We start from the raw sequence: 19154 nt of genomic DNA, 5'->3' as shown, positions 1-19154 counted from the left end.
TTTCCAGCTCAACCAGAGGCCGGCTTGCCAGTTCATTGGCTGTTAATAGGCACACTCATCAGCCTATCAGTAGCTAACAAACTGAGACAGCTGCCTTCAATTGGTCAAACTGGAAGGATAACTTTAAAAAAAAATTAAAATGGCCAACCCTCTGTGGAATCCCTGGGGGAAGGTTCCACAGAACCAGTTTGTGAAGTCCTGCTCTAGAAGAACTCTGAAATGCTTTGATTTACACTTTAAAGATGGTGCAATCAATTAGAATTAGTGTTTTTATCCTGAATTCTCTGACCTTTTTTTCTTTGACTGATGGAAAGACCTAGATTGAATTTTAAAGTTTATTTATTAGTGTTATAAGTAGGCTTATATTAACACTGCAATGAAGTTACTGTGAAAATCCCCTAGTCGTCACACTAGTCGGTACACTGAGGGAGAAATGCAGCATAGCCAGTGCACCTAACTAGCACGTCTGTCGGAATGTGGGAGGAAACTGGAGCACCCGGAGGAAACCCACGCAGACACGGAGAGAACGTGCAAACTCCACACAGACAGTGACCCAAGCCGGAAATTGAACCCGGGTCCCCGGCGCTGTGAGGCAGCAGTGCCAACCACTGTGCCGCCCCAGTCTGTTCTGGAATAACCCACTGGCATAAGTGTGAATTGTCAGCCCAGGGACACTGCATCCCATTCACTCCTCGCATACAGTCACATTTTGGGGGAGGCGATTAGCTATTATCGTTGGACTATTAATCCACAAACACAGTTAATGTTCTGGGGACAAGGGTTCGAATCCCGCAATGGCAGCTGGTGGAATTTGAAATCAACAAAAAATATCTGGAATTAAGAATCTACTGATGACCATGAAACCATTGTCGATTGTTGGAAAAACCCATCTGGTTCACTAATGTCCCTTAGGGAAGGAAACCTGGTCTGGCCTACATGTGACTCCAGATCTGTAGCAATGTGGTTAACTCTCAACTGTCCTCTGAAATGGCCTAGCAAGCCACTCAGTTCAAGGGTGACTACGGATGGGCAATAAATACTGGCCAGCCAGCGATGCTCACATCCCAGGAATGAATTTTTAAAAAAATTATATAAGAGTTTGAGGGCTGCCTGTAGAAGTCGATTTTTGAGTGAGTGTGTTGGAGAAAACGTTCCAGTACATAGGTACTGGAATGGTAAAATCATATTTTAGGCAGAATAGAAGACCTCTCGGCCCATGGTGCCTGTGCCAGTCTGAAGGAGTGTAAATCTTGTTGCATGCTTATCAATAACATTGAGCCTTGTTTAATGTCAAAATGTGTGTGTTACTTAACCTAATAATTGTTTTCTTTTTAACCCGTATCTTTACAGATTCCTAAGGCACGACTTCACTTCAAATGTATTCTGATATTTCGGACTGAATTGGACCATTGTTTTGTGACAACATGGAGGTTGATTCCAAGAAACCCGCCACTGATTCCATGACACTTAAGAAGGATATCTCCTTGTTGCACGGAATTTGCCTGATTGTTGGGAATATGATTGGATCGGGCATCTTCGTTTCGCCCAAAGGAGTTCTGATATTCAGTGGCTCCTGCGGCCTTTCATTGATTATCTGGGCAATGGGAGGTGTGTTCTCTGTGTTTGGAGCACTATGCTATGCAGAACTTGGAACGACTATAAAGAAATCTGGAGCAAGCTACGCCTACATACTGGAATCCTTTGGAGGTTTTCTGGCCTTTCTGCGTCTCTGGACATCTTTGCTGATTGTTGAACCAGCATGCCAAGCTGTCATCGCCATCACATTTGCCAATTATCTGATTCAGCCATTCTTTCCTTCCTGTGAACCACCTTATTCTGCTGTGCGATTGTTAGCTGCCTTTTGCATCGGTGAGGAACAAATACTCAAATCAATGTGTGATGTTGTGAAACTGAATTTCAGTAAATGTGATAATTCGTGAGATGGCATTGGGGGAATAAAAATGACCATGAGGCTTGTTGGGTTGTTGCAACAATGCAACTAATTTGCTCATGTTCATTAGGAGAAGAGATTGTCTCCTGTTCCGTATCCAGTCTACAGACCAATTCATAGCAGTCCTACACAAGACACGCTTAACTCTTAAATAGTAATCTATTACATTGTAAAAATAATCATTACAAGGACAACAGGAAACAATTTATTTTTAAATGATCATACTCTAAAAATGAACTTGTCACTAAATTATATTTTGCAAAGTAACATACTGAAAATCTAGTGAGCTCTCCTAAGGTTTTTGTAGGAGGTGGGGGTTAAAATATCAGGAGTAAGAGATTTATAGATGAGCATTATTTCAATGTAAGAACGTTAACACTGCTGTCTCACAACGCCAAGGACTGGGTTCAGTTTTGGCCTCAGGTCACTGTGTGGAGTCTACATGTTCTCCCCGTGTCTGTGTGGGTTTCCTCCGGGTGCTCTGGTTTCTTCCCACACTCCAAAGATGTGCAGGTTAGGTTGATTGGCCATGCAGAATTGCCCCTTAGTGTCCAAAGACTGGTAGGTTAGTGAGATTAATGGAGTAAATACGTGGGATTATGGGGATAGGACCTGTTGTCGGTGCAGGCTTGATGGACCAAGTGGCCACCTTCTGCACTAGGGATTCGTTGATTCTATGAAGAGTTCTAATTGATATTGTATTAAAGCCTCAAAAGAATATTGCAATATTGACAGCCTTCTGTCTAGGAAGACAATAGTTTTCCCTTGGTGGTCAATTGTGTGTTAAGCGTTGCCTGGTTGACTCGAGAGACCCACTCTAGCATGGCAGTCTCTGCTGCACTCGCTGCACAGGAAGACAGTTGTGCTGAAAAGACGCACAGTTCAGTGGCCTCCGTTTTCTCCAACCCTTCTCCTCAGCCAACTGAGCGACTTGTTTCTGCTTGCCTTGCCACCAAGTCAGCCTACAGAGATCAAGGGCATCATTTATTTTTTAAAATTCATTTACAGGATGTGGGCATCTTTGGCTAAGCCAACATTTATTGCCCATCCCAAATTGCTCCCGAGGGGTTGGTGGTGAGCTGTCTTCTTGAATGCCACATGGTGCTGTTAGGGAAGGAGCTCCAGGATTTTGACCCAGTGACAATGAAGGAACGGCGATATATTTCCAACTCAAGAAGGTGTCTGGCTTGGAGGGGAACTTCCAGGTGGTGATGTTCCCATTTGTCTGCTGCTCCTGTCCTTCCAGATGGTAGTGGTCATGGCTTGGTGCGTTCCTGCAGTGCATCTTGTAAATGGTACCCACTGTTGCCACTGTATGTCTGGGGGGGGGGGGCGGGGGGGAACGTTTGTGAATTGGGTGCCAAACAAGTGGGCTGCTTGGATGGTGTCAAGCTTTTTGAGTGTTGGAGCTTCACTGATCCAGGCAACTGGGGAGTATTCCATCACACTCCTCCTGACTTGTGCCTTGTGGATGGTGGACAGGTTTTGGGGAGTCAGGAGGAGTGTTAGTTGCTGCAGGATTGCTGAATTTTGACCTGCTGTTTAGCCGCAGTGTTTATATGGCTAGTCCAGTTCCGTTTCAGTGATTTGTCTTTCATTTGTGAATGTCAATGTCCACTATCTTCTCTCACTTGCACATATCTTTGTATCAAATGTTTGGATGCCCAGGAGGTCGTGACTCAGTGGCCAATTCATTTTGGTAGGACTAATTTAAATGTGGATTACAGGGTCAAAGGTAGGGTTCTGAAGACTGTGGAGGAACAGAGAGATCTTGGGGTCCATATCCACAGAGCTCTAAAGGTTGCCACTCAAGTGGATAGAGCTGTGAAGAAGGCCTATGTGTGTTAGCTTTTATTAACGGGGTTGGAGTTTAAGAGCCGTGGGGTTATGCTGCAACTGTACAGGACCTTGGTGAGACCACATTTGGAATATTGTGTGCAGTTCTGGTCACCTCACTATAAGAAGGATGTGGAAGCGCTGGAAAGAGTGCAGAGGAGATTTACCAGGATGCTGCCTGGTTTGGAGGGTAGGTCTTATGAGGAAAGGTTGAGAGAGCTAGGGCTGTTCTCTCTGGAGCGGAGGAGGCCGAGGGGAGACTTAATAGAGGTTTATAAAATGATGAAGGGGATAGATAGAGTGAATGTTCAAAGACTATTTCCTCGGGTGGATGGAGCTATTACAAGGGGACATAACTATAGGGTTCGTGGTAGGAGATATAGGAAGGATATCAGAGGTAGGTTCTTTACGCAGAGAGTGGTTGGGGTGTGGAATGGACTGCCTGCAGTGATAGTGGAGTCAGACACTTTAGGAACATTTAAGCAGTTATTGGATAGGCACATGGAGCACACCAGGATGATAGGGAGTGGGATAGTTTGATCTTGGTTTCAGATAAAGCTCGGCACAACATCGTGGGCCGAAGGGCCTGTTCTGTGCTGTACTGTTCTATGTTCTGTGTTCATCATAGAAAAGGTTTTTGGGTATACAGCCATCATCCATTTGGGAGGAACGGTGGCATAGTGGTGGCATTGTGGCACTGCTGCCTCACAGCGCCAGGGACCCGGGTTCAATTCTGGCCTCGGGTCGCTGTCTATGGGGAGTTTGCACATTCTCCCCATGTGTGTGTGAGTTTCCTCTGGATGCTCCGGTTTCCTCCCACAGTCCAAAGATTGCCATGCTAAATTAACCCTAGTGTCAGAGGGATTAGCAGCGTAAATATGGGGGGGGGGGGTTACGGGAATAGGGCCTGGGTGGGATTGTTGTCTGTGCAGACTTGATGGGCCAAATGGCCTCCTTCTGCACTGTAAGGATTCTATGATCCATCCAATGAATGTGGCTGAACGAGTGCAGAAATGGTTGGCTTAGCAATGAATGTATGCTGATGGAATTGGCACACTTCAGGTCCTCTGAGCTGCTCACCTTGACCTGCCAAGTGTTGTTGAGAATATGCCTGATACAGCAAAGATGAAAACTGTTCAGCCCTTTCTCCTGCCTGACATATTTTGTCTTGGCCTCACCATTGTGGAGGAGTATAGTAATGACATACGCAGGTTTGGTACATTTGCCGTTTGGTGCGCTCCGTCAGGTTGCTATTCCACACTCCCTAACGCAGCTTGGATTCTAGATTTTGGGATGTGTCATGTATCAATTTCCCATTGACTGCCCCCCCCATGCTATTGGGAAAGCACAGGGGTGGGGGTACATCGTCAGAGGGACCGGAAGATCCCACCGCTGTGAACAGCCAGAAACTTTCAGCCATAATGTTTTGCTTTCGGGATTTGTTCTCGTTGGGCCTGGCATCTTCCAAGGAGGCGATGTTGATGTTCTGCCTATCAAGTTCCAAGTTGATCACAGCTGTACTACCAACAGAAAATGCTGGATAAACTCAGCTGATCTGGCAGCATCTTCTCCCTACACAGGTAGAAGGGTCATTTAGATCTGAAATGTTAACTCTGTTTCTCTCCACAGAGGCTGCCAGACCTGCTGAGTTCATCCAGCATTTTCTGCTTCATTTCAGACTTCCAGCATCCGCAGTATTTTGCTTTTATTTGACCACAGCTGTATTGTGCACATTACTGGCCAGCTATAAGTCATCTTGTCAGTCCTGTTCACGTGGTTCTGATGTTTCAGCTTGCCATTGAAGAGTTGGCATCATTTTATGGTTGTTTGATTTGTTTGCCTGGTGTGATGGATTGCACCCATTTTGTTGAGCAGAGACTCTAAGCTCCAAGCACCCGTTGAAGCAGATCGATCAAGGCAGATCAGCATCCAACTAGGGAGCTGTCCAGCGGGGCATGATGGTGCTTCCCACCACCATCAACAGCCCATGGCACCTGTTCTGCACTGTAATCGAGTTGGACGTATCACTGGTAACTGCTCTCCTTCTGTGTTGTGTTTTCATTTTGCAGTGCAATTGGAGTATCCTTTCCAGAGCTCAAATGTCTGGAGATCCTGGACGTCCCATATGTCAGGGTCCCACTTCTTAGAATCCCAACAATGCAGAAGGAGGCCATTCGGTCCATCGAGATTGCACCATCCAACACAGCATCTTACCCAGGTCCTGCATATCTTTGGAGTGTGGGAGGAAACCGGAGCACCCGGAGGAAACCCACGCAGACACGGGAAGAATGTGCAAACTCCACACCCAAGGTCACCCAAGGCCAGGAACCCGGGTACCTGGCACTGTGAGGCAGCAGTGCCACCCAGTTGAGTCCAATGACTGTAAAGCACTAGGTTTGACACTGGCTTGGTTGCAGGAGTTGCTGGAAAGATGACATATTTAGATGTCAGTCTGTCTTTGGGCTCCACTTCATATTTTCTGTCAGGGTTTACTCTGCTAGCTTTCAACTCTCCTCAGGTACCTTCAAGGCAGTGGAGCTATTTGCCCATTGCTATGAGTTTGGTTTATGAATGCCGGGTCATTTCCACATGCCAGTGGACCTGCCCACTCATGTCTGCAGGCCAAACCACCTTCAAGTTCCTCTGAAGCTTTAGGCTGGTGCCGCAAGGGACCCAGTTTCCATGTGTCACCACAAGGAGGTGTTGCTGAGGACTTGCAGATGTGTGCTAACAGAGAGAGACTTCACATCTGGTTCCCTTTTTCATATTTCTGCTAGCCAGCAATCACACACACCGTGGGCGGCACATTGGCACAGTGGTTAAGATTGCTGCCTCACAGCAGCAGGGACCCAGGTTCAATACCGGCCTCAGGTGACTGTGTGGAGTTTGCACGTTCTCCGCATGTCTGCATGGGTTTCCTCCGGGTACTCCGGTTTCCTCCCACACTCCAAAGATGTGTGGGTTAATTGGCCATGCTAAATTGCTCCTTAGTGTCAGGGGGATTTGCAAGATAAATATGTGGGATAATGGGGATAGGGCCTGGGAGGGATTGTTGTTGGTGCAGGCTTGATGGGCCAAATGGCCTTTTTCTGCACTGTAGGGATTCTAGGAAAAGTGGAAGGAATTTAACAGTCCACCCGCACACTCTATGCCTCATATCAACCTGTTGGTGACAACAAGATAGGTAAGAAAGTAAATTTATCAGGAGAAGAATGAGAGTCTAGACAGGGTAAGTGGGCAAAACTTGGGAAATGGAGTATAATGTGGGGAAGTGCAAACTTGTCCACTTTGGCAGGAAGAATAGAAAAACTAAATATTATTTAAATGGAGAGAGATTGCAGAACTCCTGATACACGAACAATAAAATGTTAGTATGCAAGAACAGCAAGTGTTTAGGAAGGCAAATGAAATATTGTTTATTGCAAGTGGAAGGGAATTTAAAAGTAGGGAAATATACTGTAAAAAAACTTTGATCACAGCTCCTATTTTCTCTGAACTGCTGTATAGCAAAATACTTTTTTAGGGCAATTTTCAGTCTGCTTTCATTGTCAGAGAGAATGGCAATGCAGGTGGAAAATCCGGAGAGAATCGGGAAAAGCGAGTCTCCATGTTGTACTGTACATGCGTAGGATGCCAAAGATCTGATTTCCACCATAATAATGTTAAGCAATGTTAGCGTCAGTTCCAGCTATCGCAAAAGCTGGACCATTGACTTGGGAAAAATGTAAACAATACAATATAAATGTAAACTGTACAAAGGGAACACAGTTCACAAATAATTTATTCAGTTCATACAAGATGAAGTATGAGAAAAAAGCTATAACATAATGAAAAAAGAAAGCTGAAATGCAGAAGTCTCAGCATAATGATTTGATTTATTATTGTCACATGTATTGGGTGACAGTGAAAAGTATTGTTACTTGTACATTATACAGTCAAAACATACCGCATAATGCTAATCTCATATTTAGGCATCAGCTAAACGTAACTATAGATACAAGTTATTGGCATGGTTTCAATGTTGTGCTTTTCACAACAGCTTTTTTTAACCTCTCTCTGTTTCTCACTTCTCCCAGGGTTTTTGCACCTTTATCTGTTTTTGCTTTTTGTGTGGGTGCGTGGGGGGACTTTGTCTTTAGTTCCAAGTCCCATTGGTCTTGTGCATAGGCCTGACCAACATACAAGTTTGCAATTCCCAATCTGCAGCTCTTTCCTGGCTGGTGCATGTATGGGAGACTTGAGGTTGGTCAGTTAGATACCAGTTAAAGATTGTATTTAAAAACAGATTATAGACAGTTAGGGTACGTCTGGGCTGGGAACTAGGTTTGGGATGGGCTTCATTGTACATTTTGTGTTCCTAACACAATATATTTTTTACACAAGGTGTCTATTGTCTCACTATTAGAGATCTGCCAAAATTGACAAATTGTATACAGGGTCTGACATTAAATCAGTTCAACAACATGTTGCCCAGTGTTTAAATGTTAATTTGATTTATTATTCACATGTATTAGTATACAGTGAAAAGTATTGTTTCTTGCGCGCTATACAGAAAAAGCATACCGTACAGAGAGAAGGAAAGGAGAGGGTGCAGAATATAATGTTACAGTCATAGATAGGGTAGAGAAAGATCACCTTAATTTCTTTGTTCTTTGTTCTTTGTTGTTCTTTGTTAATGCGAGGTAGGTCCATTCAAGAGTCTGATGGCAGCAGGGAAGAATCTGTTCTTGAGTTGGTTGGTACATGTCCTCAGACTTTTGTATCTTTTGTCCGATGGAAGAAGGTGAAAGACAGTATGTCCGAGGTGCATGGGGTCCTTAATTATGCTGGCTGTTTTTCGGAGGCAGCGGGAAGTGTAGACAGGGTCAATGGATGGGAGGCTGGTTTGAGTGATGGACTGGGCTTCGTTCACGACTCTTTGTAGTTTCTTGCAGTCTTGGGCAGAGCAGGAGCCATACCAAGCTGTGATACAACCAGAAAGAATGCTTTCTATGGTGCATCTGTAGAAGTTGGTGAGAGTCGTAGTAGACATGCCAAATTTCCTTAGTCTTCTGAGAAAGTAGTGGCGTTGGTGGGCTTTCTAACTATAGCGATGGCATGGGGGGACCAGGACAGGTAGTTGGTGATCTGGACACTTAAAAATTTGAAGTTCTCAACCATTTCTGCTTCATTCCCATTGATGTAGACACGACATGTCCTCTCTACGCTTCCTGAAGTCGATGATTATCTCCTTCATTTTATTGACATTGAGAGAGAGATTATTGTTGTTGCACCAGTTCACCAGATTCTCCAACTCTTTCCTGTACTCGGTCTCATCTTTCCATACGTTGGGAGCTTAAGTCAACAAAGAGAGTCAGCACCACCTTCAGTCTGCCAGCTTCGGTCACCTGAGGAGAAGAGTATTTGAAGACCGGGACCTCAGACACAGCACCAAGCTCATGGTCTACAGAGCAGTAGTGATATCCGATCTCAAATGACTCAGAGGGTCTGAGATGTGGGTTGTGTAGATGCAGGCACCTCAAAACCCTAGAGAAGTGCCATAGGCCCTGCCTCTACAAGCTCCTGCAAATTCATGTTTTCACCCATGGCAACGTCCCCAGCATAGAATCATTGACCACACTCAATCAGCTCTGCTGGGCGGGCACATTGTCTGCATGCCTGACATGAGACTCCTGAAACAAGCACTCTACTCGGAGCTTCGATATGGAAAGCAAGCCCCCAGGAGGGCAGAGGAAACACTTCAAGGACATCCTTGAGGATTTTCATTGCCAAGACCGAGCTGAAGCCTTTGACAGTGAAAGAAGTGTGTGGCAACCCAGATACCTCACCCACCTGCTCCTCCACATCGTCTGCCCACCTGTGACAGAGACTGCATTGGATTCCTCAGTCACATGAGGACTGCTCGAGTGTGGAAGCAAATCACCCTCTTCTCCAAGGGACTGCCTAAGAAGAAGAAGAAGGTTTTAGTGAGTAGTGCTTCCACATTTCATCCCTTACTGGATGGCTATATGAACTGATTTTGCAAGTTCATGTTTGGCAGCTCTAACTACTGGCAAGATATATAGGAAATCACAGACTGACTTGATAGAGAATAAAATTTGTACAGTATATCAACTAGTTCTCCATATGCGTGGCCGATCGGTCAATGTCACCTTCAGCAGTACAAGCTCACAGACTATTTTCCTCTTGATCTTTTCAGAACGAGAGTCCAGTGAGTTGTAGGAATTGGTGTGCACTGTGCTTGAGTTTAGGGTATAAAACTGGTACAAAGCATACAAATCTAGCAGTGGAATGGCTTGTGACCAATGTACGCAGGTTCTGGTCCCACTGCTCGATTCCTTTGGACAGATTTTTTAAATGTCCCAGGTGGATGCCTAACAGAGGCATTGGGCTTCTTAATTGTGTCAATAAGAGGCTTGTTGAAGGCCCCCCCCCCCCCGGCAGATATTAGGTCTGCTGCACTCGGGAATTTTCAATCGCTGCCATCAAAAGATAAGAATTGGGTGTACATTTTTTCAAACTGTGCTTTCAGTGGAGCCAGGAGGAGCAGGGATGCTCCCTTACTCAGCCGTGACAAAACCACTCACACTACCAGGAACTTGGCTGTGGGCTATTGACAGGCTGAGGAGACATCTTTGGTGCTGACTGCTTAGGCCTTGGGCCTGTCTGCTTGAGCATGTGCTGTCAGGACTGAACCCAAAAGCAGGCCCAGACTAATTTCCACTCCAGAGTAAAGAACTAAAGAAAATCTTCCAATTTGAGGCCATAGAACCATTGAAATGAAAGCAGCAAATACTGAATGCATTCAACAGGTCAGCCAACATTTATGGAAAAGGAGTTGATATTTGAGATTGATGACTTTTCATTAGAACTTGTGTCTTTGGGGCCTTGGATGGTCGGAAGGGAAGAGTTGGAAGGTCAGGTGTTGCACCTCCTGTGCTGGCATGGAAAGGTGTGAGAAATGAATGCTGGGGGAGTTTGAAGAGTTTGGGTTTCAAGGGTGTACTTTGGGGCCCTGGACAATAAGGAAAGAGAAGTGTGGCTGGGGTTCTGGATGATAAAAAGGGAGGAGAATAACTGGGGCCTTGTGCAAAGGGAAGACAGGATTGTCGACATATTCCAGTGCAAACATTATTTTGCTATATATTTGAAATGAACGGTGGTTAATTTCAATGTGCATTTCAATAATGTTATAGATAATGCAAATGTGATTAATGTCTTTCTAAAGGAAGATGGTAACTTTACAATCAGCTCCCCTCACCCCATCATGAGACACATTTCTAGATCGAGATAGAAAACAATAGAACTAATTAAATGACACGCATTCCCTGTCTGGTGAGATTCCGAGTCAAGAGCAGAAACACTTGAAATGTTTCTTTAATATGCGTCTGATGAGTTAACAATTATTGCATTTGAGAGATGTAAAAAGGCAGAGAGATGTATTTTGCTTTGCGCATGATGTTAAAGAAAAACTCTTTGAAATTGATAATGAAATGTTACACATGGGGGATTAAGAAATGCAAAGGAAATCCCAATTTAATCTTCTTTCAAAACAAAGACTGCCTGAGAATGTTGTCATTGCACATGTTTTATAAAGTGTCTTTCCAGAGCCAGGGACATCCCAAAGCACTGTATGATCCAAGAAGTACTTTAGAAGTGTAGTCGTGGATATAATGTAGAGAAATATAGCAATCAGTTTGTGCAAATATATAGAAACATAGAAACCCTACAGTACAGAAAGAGGCCATTTGGCCCATCAAGTCTGCACCGACCACATACCCACCCAGGCCTTACCCCCATATCCCTACATATTTACCCACTAATCCCTCTAACCTACGCATCTCAGGACACTAAGGGCAATTTTTTTTAGCATGGCCAATCAACCTAACCCACACATCTTTGGACTGTGGGAGGAAACCGGAGCACCCGGAGGAAACCCACGCAGACACAAGGAGAATGTGCAACCTCCACACAGACAGTGACCCAAGCTGGGAATTGAACCCAGGTCCCTGGAGCCGTGAAGCAGCAGTGCTAACCACTGTGCTACCGTGCCGCCCGACAACATAGCAGTTAAGATGCCAGAAATAGCAATGAATTGAAGACTAAATAATCTGTGTTAGTCATGTTGGCGGAGTGTTAAATATTGGCCACACAGTCATGCTCTTTTTTTTGGAATAATAATGAGGTATCCAAGCCCACAGCCCTCAGATTCCCTCCAAAGAGAATCCAGGCAATGGGGGTTTTGCCTATTGGTTGCAGAGCATTGCATCTCCCAGTTTTCCAGACTGTAAACATTCTGCAAACTCTGTCCTATTTCAACATGTGGAAGTTAAAAACGTGACCTCTGACTCATCCCTCTGATCTGAATTAAGAATTGACTCACTAAATTGTCCACTAGTGTTGCAATCCTGAATCACAAAGCTCCCTTCTTCGTCCTTGTGTGAGGTATGATGACTGCCTAGATTGTTTCACTGAGACCTCTGCTGGATTAATGAATAGAAGCCATCCTGAGGTTTAGGTGCAGATCTCCCTGGAGACCTTACCACACCAGTTTCCATCCCAGCTGATCTGAACAACAGTTTTAATGGCCAACGTATTTCAGTTTCATAGATCTCAAAGAAATCCCAGCCACTTACTTTTGCTTACATTCAGCTCCAGAAAGGTGTGCTGGGATTCATTGGGAATTAGATCATTGTAATCGAAACCTAACTTTTTATCAGAAAATTTCTGGAATTTTCATCAAAGATTTCTTCCAGAAATAGGTGCAAGTCCCAAAATGTTACAGTTCTCAAAGTAGTTTGGTTATAGAACTTTATTAGCTAATTGACCAGAAACTGAACTGGACTAGCCATATAAATGGCTACAAGAGATGGCCAGAGCTTGGAATCCTGCGGTGAGTAACTCACCTCCTGACTCCCCAAAGCCTTGCCATCATTTACAAGGCACAAATCAGAGTGTGATGAAATACCCTCCATTTTCCTGGATGAGTGCAGCTCCAAAGCCATTCAAGAAGCTTGACATCATCTGGGACATTGATTGGCACTCCTTCCACAAACACCCAATCCCTTCATCATCGAAGCACAGTGGCTGCAGTGTTTGCCATCTATAAGATGAACTGCAGGAACTCACCAAGGTTTCTTAGGCAGCATCTTTCAGATCCACAACTGCTATCATCTAGAAGGACAAGGGCAGCAGACACATGGCAATACCACCACCCGGAAGTTCCCCTCCAAGCCACTCACCATACTAATTTTGAAAAATATCACCATCCCTTAACTGTCGCTGGATCAAAATCCTGGAACTCCTTCCCTAACAACACTATGAGTGTACCTACACCACGTGGACTGTAGTGGTTCAGGAAGACAGCTCACCGCCACCTTCTCAAGGGCAATTAGGGATGGGCAATAAATGTTGGCCTTGCCAGTGATGTAAATTAATTTTAAAAAAGCTTTTTTTGGTCGCTTGAGTGCATTAATTATTAAACCACTTTATATAGGAAAGCTGTAATATCTGAGAAGTTGAAGCTTGTAAACCATATTACACTGCTTTCTACATGTGTGAGAATGATAATTAATGACTGCTATTTTCAGGAATACTAAATAGTTTGTTTTATTCTAAACCTATTTTTGATTTGATTTATTATTGTCATATGGATTAGTATACAGTCATAAGTATTGTTTCTTGCATGCTGTACAGACAAAGCATACTGTTCATAGAGAAGGAAAGGAGAGAGTGCAGAGTGTAGTGTTACAGACATAGCTAGGGTGTCGAGAAAGGTCAACTTAGTGCGAGGTAGGTCCATTCAAAAGTCATTCAAAAGCAGGGAAGAAGCTGTTCTTAAGTGGTTGGTCCATGTCCTCAGACTTTTGCATCCTTTTCCCAACGGAAGAAGGTGGAAGAGAACATGTCCAGGGTGCGTGGGGTCCTTAATTATGCAGATATAATTCAACTGCCTTCCTGTAGTGCCTCAGTCTATGTACACCCATGTACACCCATTGTGCTGTTAGGGAAGGGGTTCCAGGATTTTGAACCAACGACAGTTAAGGAATGGTGACATTTTTCCAAATCAGTACAGTGAGTGGCTTGGAGGGGTACTTTCAGGTGGTGGTAGTGCCATGTGTCTGCTGTCCTTGTCCTTCTAGATGATAATTATGAGATAGGAGATGTGAGGTGATTGCTTTTAAATGATTTGGCCTAATGCTTAATGCAATTAATAGTGTCAATTCCAACCTTTTCGTTTGACTGTAGGCCTTGTGAAGGAACAGAGTAACAGTTGGAGGCAAGAAAGCCAAGTTCAGTTTATTCAGGTTCCTTTTGATTTGGCCTTTAGTGCTTCAAACCCTTTGATCTCTTATCCAGACTTCTCTTTGTGTTTAAGCATTCATGTATGCAAAGAAAGCTTTAAAGGAGTAGCTTGCCCCAAGTGCCATGGAAATAAACACCTCTAGACAGTCAGCAGGTTATTAGACCAACAGATCAAATTCATGCTTCAGCACGGTACAAAAATAAAAGGCTATCTTTTACTCCCTCTGTTTCAGCCACTGAGATCATGAGCTAACAAGCATTTGACCAAAGCCTGCACAGAATTAACAAAAAAACCCAATTAATCTGTTCATCTAAAAATGAATAGGCCATGTGACTTCCATCTTAATTGGGCCAGAATAATTCTCAGTGGGCCGAACAGGGTTTGTGCATAACCCTATTCGCTTAGCTGTGTAAGCTGCTGATGAGCTGTTTCTTCCTTGAGCCCAAAGTTATTCCGCACATTGATCTATGCACCAGATGTTGTTTTCGCAGGCTTTAGAGCTTCGATGAGCTCTGGCCTCAAGTGGGAGTGTTTTTTTCTCTCACTTTTTCTGGATATGTTCTCCTCTCTAGTCGTCTCTTTCTTTCTCATTGAAGTTTTGAGAAAAAGATGTGTGGGGGAAATCCTCAGCAAATCTAAGATAATCTGGACAGTATGTTAGATAGTAATGGAGAGGAAAGCATTCATCCATACAGTTGAGGGGACTCTTGAACAAGCAGATGTGTATGCCTATGCTGCTGCATTGAAATGCTGTAGATGAACTGTGGGCATGATCTTACTCCCATTCACACCATTCTCCTGCTCCAGCAAAGTTGGAGAATTTGGCGGCCAGCCAAATCTCCATTCACTGCGGCGGGATGGAAAAACCCCACCGGCGTGAACAGTGGTAAGACTCCGGCCGATGTCTTTTGTGTTCAGTTTCTACCTCGTATCTTTCACTCTGTCTATCCTTATGTTCTTCTCTGCTCCTTGGCATGGGTGAAGTTGATGATGTGGTCCTTAATGACTGTATTAGTGGTCTTCTGGAGTATTGCTGGAAAGAACCCAAGGCCTCCTTCTTTGTTAGCAGGTGAGTCACACTTGTAAGATGGCTGAGGATTCTGGATCACTCAAGATGGGTAGGTTAAGAAACGAGATTAGTGTGAGTTTGATGGAGGAATTAGGGCATGTTATCATACAGGACAGAAGGATCCACCTTGCCTGTGCCAACTCTTTGGTAAAGCTTTCCAACCAGTCCTGCTCCCATACTTTTTCCCTAAACCCTGCAGTTTTATCCCTTTTAAATACTTATCCATTCCCCTTTTGCAAGTTGCTATTGGATCTCCTTCCTCCACCCTTTCAGGCACTACATTCTAGATCAAAGCAACTCACAGTTCTCCTGCAGACGCAAGTCCCGTAGCTGCTGGGACTGGTCACTAAAGACAATGTGTTCTCTGCACAAGAGACAAGAGTAATCAAATGTCCTTCATTAGAAGGATGAGAAGGGATCTGATCAAGGTATATAAAATACTGAAAGGGATTGATAAAATAAATGTAGACCAAATGTTTCCCCTTGTGGGGCAATCTAGTGACCAGCAGCGTGCCTCTGGGATTGGCGCTGGGCCCACTGTTATTTGTCATTTATATTAATGATTGAGCTGAGAATTTAGGAGGCATGGTTAGTAAGTTTGTGGATGACACCAAGATTGATGGCATAGTGGACAGTGATGAAGGTTATCTAGGATTGCAACAGGATCCTGATAAATTGGGCCAGTGGCTGATGAATGGCAGATGGAGTTTAATTTAGATAAATGCAAGATGATGCATTTTAGTAGATCAAATCAGGGCAGGACTTACTCAGTTAATGGTAGGGCGTTGGGGAGAGTTACAGAACAAAGATCTAGGGGTACATGTTCATAACTCCTTGAAAGTGGAGTCACAGGTGGACAGAGTGGTGAAGAAGGCATTGGGCATGCTTGGTTTCGTTGGTCAGAACATTGAATACAGGAGTTGGGACGTCTTGTTGAAGTTGTACAAGACATTAGTAAGGCCACACTTGGAATACCGAGTACAGTTCTGGTCACCCTACTATAGAAATGATATTATTAAACTAAAAAGAGTGCAGAAAAGTTTAGGATGCTACCGGGACTTGATGGTTTTAGTTATAAGGAGAGGCTGGATAGACTGAGACTTTTTTCTCTGGAGTGTAGAAGGCTGAGGGGTGATCTTATAGAGGTCTATAAAATAATGAGGGGTATAGATCAACTAGATAGTCAACATCTTTTCCCAAAGGTAGGGGAATCTAAAACTAGAGGGCACAGATTTAAGGTGAGAGATACAAAAGGGCCCAGAGGGGCAGTTATTTTCACACAGAGGGTGCTGAGTGTCTGGAACAAGCTACCAGAGGTAGTACTAGAGGCGGGTACAATTTTTTGCCTTCTAAAAAGCATTTAGACAGTTACATGGGTAAGATGGATATAGAGGGATATGTGCTAAATGCGGGCAATTGGGACTAGCATAGTGGTTTCAAAAAAAAGGGGTGGCACAGATAGGTTGGGCCGTAGAGCCTGTTTCATGCTGTACACCTCTATAAATCTATGACTCTATCAGAGGTCACAGGTGTAGATTTAAAACTGAGATGAGGAGGATCTACTTCTTGCAGAGGGTGGTGAATTTGTGGAACTCGCTGCCCCATAGTGCGGTGGAGTCTGAATCATTGAATGGTTTCAAGAAGGAGATGGATATATTTCTGATTTTAAAAATGATTTAAATGATATAGAGGTAAGGGTAAGGAGATGGATTTGAGACTGGGGAGAGATCAGCCATGATCTAATTGAGTGGCGGAGCTGGCTCGAAGGGCTGAATTGCCTACTTCTGCTCCTAATTCCTATGTTCTTATGTAAAATAATTTCAATGGTGGCCACCCATCGGGTAAATAAAATAGACCTCTTGCCTTTTATTTAAGACGAAGTAGCTGATTTGAATCTGACACTCTGCTGACAGTCAGACGGTATCTGCTGTGACCCCGATACTGGAATAGTCAATACCCACACACTGGAGTTTGTCTTTTTTTCCTGATCAGTTGGTGGCTTTTGCAGTTAGTATTTTCTGTCTTTTATGTTCAACTGGCAATAAAATTTAAATCAGGAATCCAATCACCAGTGCAGATTTTTTGCAATGTGCCTCATGATGACTGTGGGCAGGAAATTCCTAAAGTTACTTTATGTATTTCTGTGCTTCATGTGCTGTGGCCAACAGACTCTTTTTCTACCTGACAATCAATCCTTTTAGCTCCATGTTATATTAATACTAGTTATACTTAGTTATTCTACTCTCTTGGCACTATTTCTTTGTCCTGTATTTCCTCCCTCTCTAATGTTATCAATTTAGTTGAGAAGACAAGATTTTCATGTTCAACCCAATTCTGTCTACGTCACCTATTCTGTCTATGTTCTGTACTAGAATTTAAATGTATCTGTATTCTTGCAACTTTGAACTTAAGATGCTGTTGTGGCCACATTAATAGATTTCTATGTTGTATTTTATAGGAAAACAGAGTAAATGTAAGCTTTAAAATTTCTATCAAGAAATCTCAATATTTCAATGTCAATTGTGACTGATGCAGCGGTTTGTCATCTGCAAATTTAGATCATGTGGAGTTGCTGGCATTGGACTGGGGTAGGCACAATAAGTTGTCTCACAACACCAGGTTAAAGTCCAACAGGTTTATTTGGTAGCACGAGCTTTCGGAGCGTTGCCCCTTCATCAGGTGAGTGAAGAGTTCCATTCACGAACAGGGCATACATAGACACAAAGTCAATTATAAGATAGTGGTTGGAATGCGAGTCTCAACAGGTAATCAAGTTTTTATAGGTACAGACCATGTGAGTGGAGAGAGGGTTAAGCACAGGTGAAAGAGGTGTGAATTGTCTCCAGCCAGGACAGTTAGTGAGATTTTGCAAACCCAGGCAAGTCGTGGGGGTTACAGATAGTGTGACATGAACCCAAGATCCCGGTTGAGGCCGTCCTCATGTGTGCGGAACTTGGCTATCAATTGGTTTGCCATATCTCACTAACTGTCCTGGCTGGAGACAATACACACCTCTTTAACCTGTGCTTAACCCTCTCTCCACTCACATTGCCTGTACCTGTAAAAACTTGATTACCTGTTAAGACGCGCATTCCAACCATTATCTTGTAATTGAGTTTGTGTCTATATATGCCCTGTTTGTGAACTGAACTCTTTACTTACCTGATGAAGGGGCAGCGCTTCGAAAGCTTGTGCTACCAAATAAACCTGTTGGACTTTAACCTGGTGTTGTGGGATTACTTACTGTGCAAATTTAGATAGTTGTGCAAGTAGTCTTGTGCATTTATATTTTATTTTCTCTAAATAATTGAAAAAATCCTAGAATCTCTACGCGCAGAAAGAGGCCATTTGGCCCATCAAGCCTGCACTGACAACAATCCCACCCAGGCCCTATCCCCATAACCCCATGTATTACCGTGCTAATCTTCTTGACACCAAGGGGCAATTTTGAATAGCCAATCAATCTAACCCGCACATCTTTGCAATGTGGGAGGAAACTGGAGCACCCAGGGGAAACCCACGCAGACACGGGGAGAAGTGCAACTCCACACAGACAGTGACCTGAGGCTGGAATTGAAGCCTGGTCCCTGGCACTGTGAAACAGCATTGCGAACCACTGTACCACTGTGTCACATTTGGCTTATCTCTAGAACTCTTAAAAAGCCCAGTAGTTCCCATATTGTCTGGACTGCAGAATGGTTTGTATGTACAGGATGTATAACTGCAGGTTTGAGATGGTCGGGGACGGGGCTGTGTTTGTGTGAATGAACTGCTTTGGCCTGGGTGGTGTTGAGCTTCTTGAGTGTTGTTGGAGCGGCACCTATGCAGACAAGTGGAGAATATTCCATCACACTCCTGACTTGTGCCTTGTAACTGGTAGACAGACTTTGAGGAGTCAAGACTGAACCCCCAGTCTTTGACCTGCCCTTGTAGCTGCACAGTTCAGTTTCTGGTCAATGGTAACCCCCAGGATGTTGATAATGGGGGGGGAT

General features: G+C 44.0%; 1 protein-coding gene across 7 annotated transcripts in view; it reads left to right on the top strand.

The window, feature by feature from the left end:
• LOC144511305 (Y+L amino acid transporter 2-like) overlaps positions 1–19154 on the top strand; it is a 106116-nt gene that overhangs the window by 34515 nt on the left and 52447 nt on the right. For 6 of the 7 annotated variants that reach the window (XR_013500792.1, XR_013500791.1, XM_078241575.1 and 3 more), the window contains exon 2: positions 1351–1869. Coding sequence is in view for 5 of the 7 variants with exons in the window: in XM_078241575.1 (XP_078097701.1) it covers positions 1425–1869 (445 nt within the window). In the remaining 2 variants the exon portion in view is untranslated. Of the gene's footprint in view, positions 1–1350; positions 1870–5862; positions 6154–19154 lie in introns of those variants that run through there. The other variant, XM_078241593.1, reaches the window with a different exon arrangement.

Source organism: Mustelus asterias, chromosome 2 (assembly GCF_964213995.1).
Source record: "Mustelus asterias chromosome 2, sMusAst1.hap1.1, whole genome shotgun sequence".
Taxonomy (NCBI): domain Eukaryota; kingdom Metazoa; phylum Chordata; class Chondrichthyes; order Carcharhiniformes; family Triakidae; genus Mustelus; species Mustelus asterias.
This window is presented reverse-complemented; position numbering and strand designations above follow the sequence as displayed.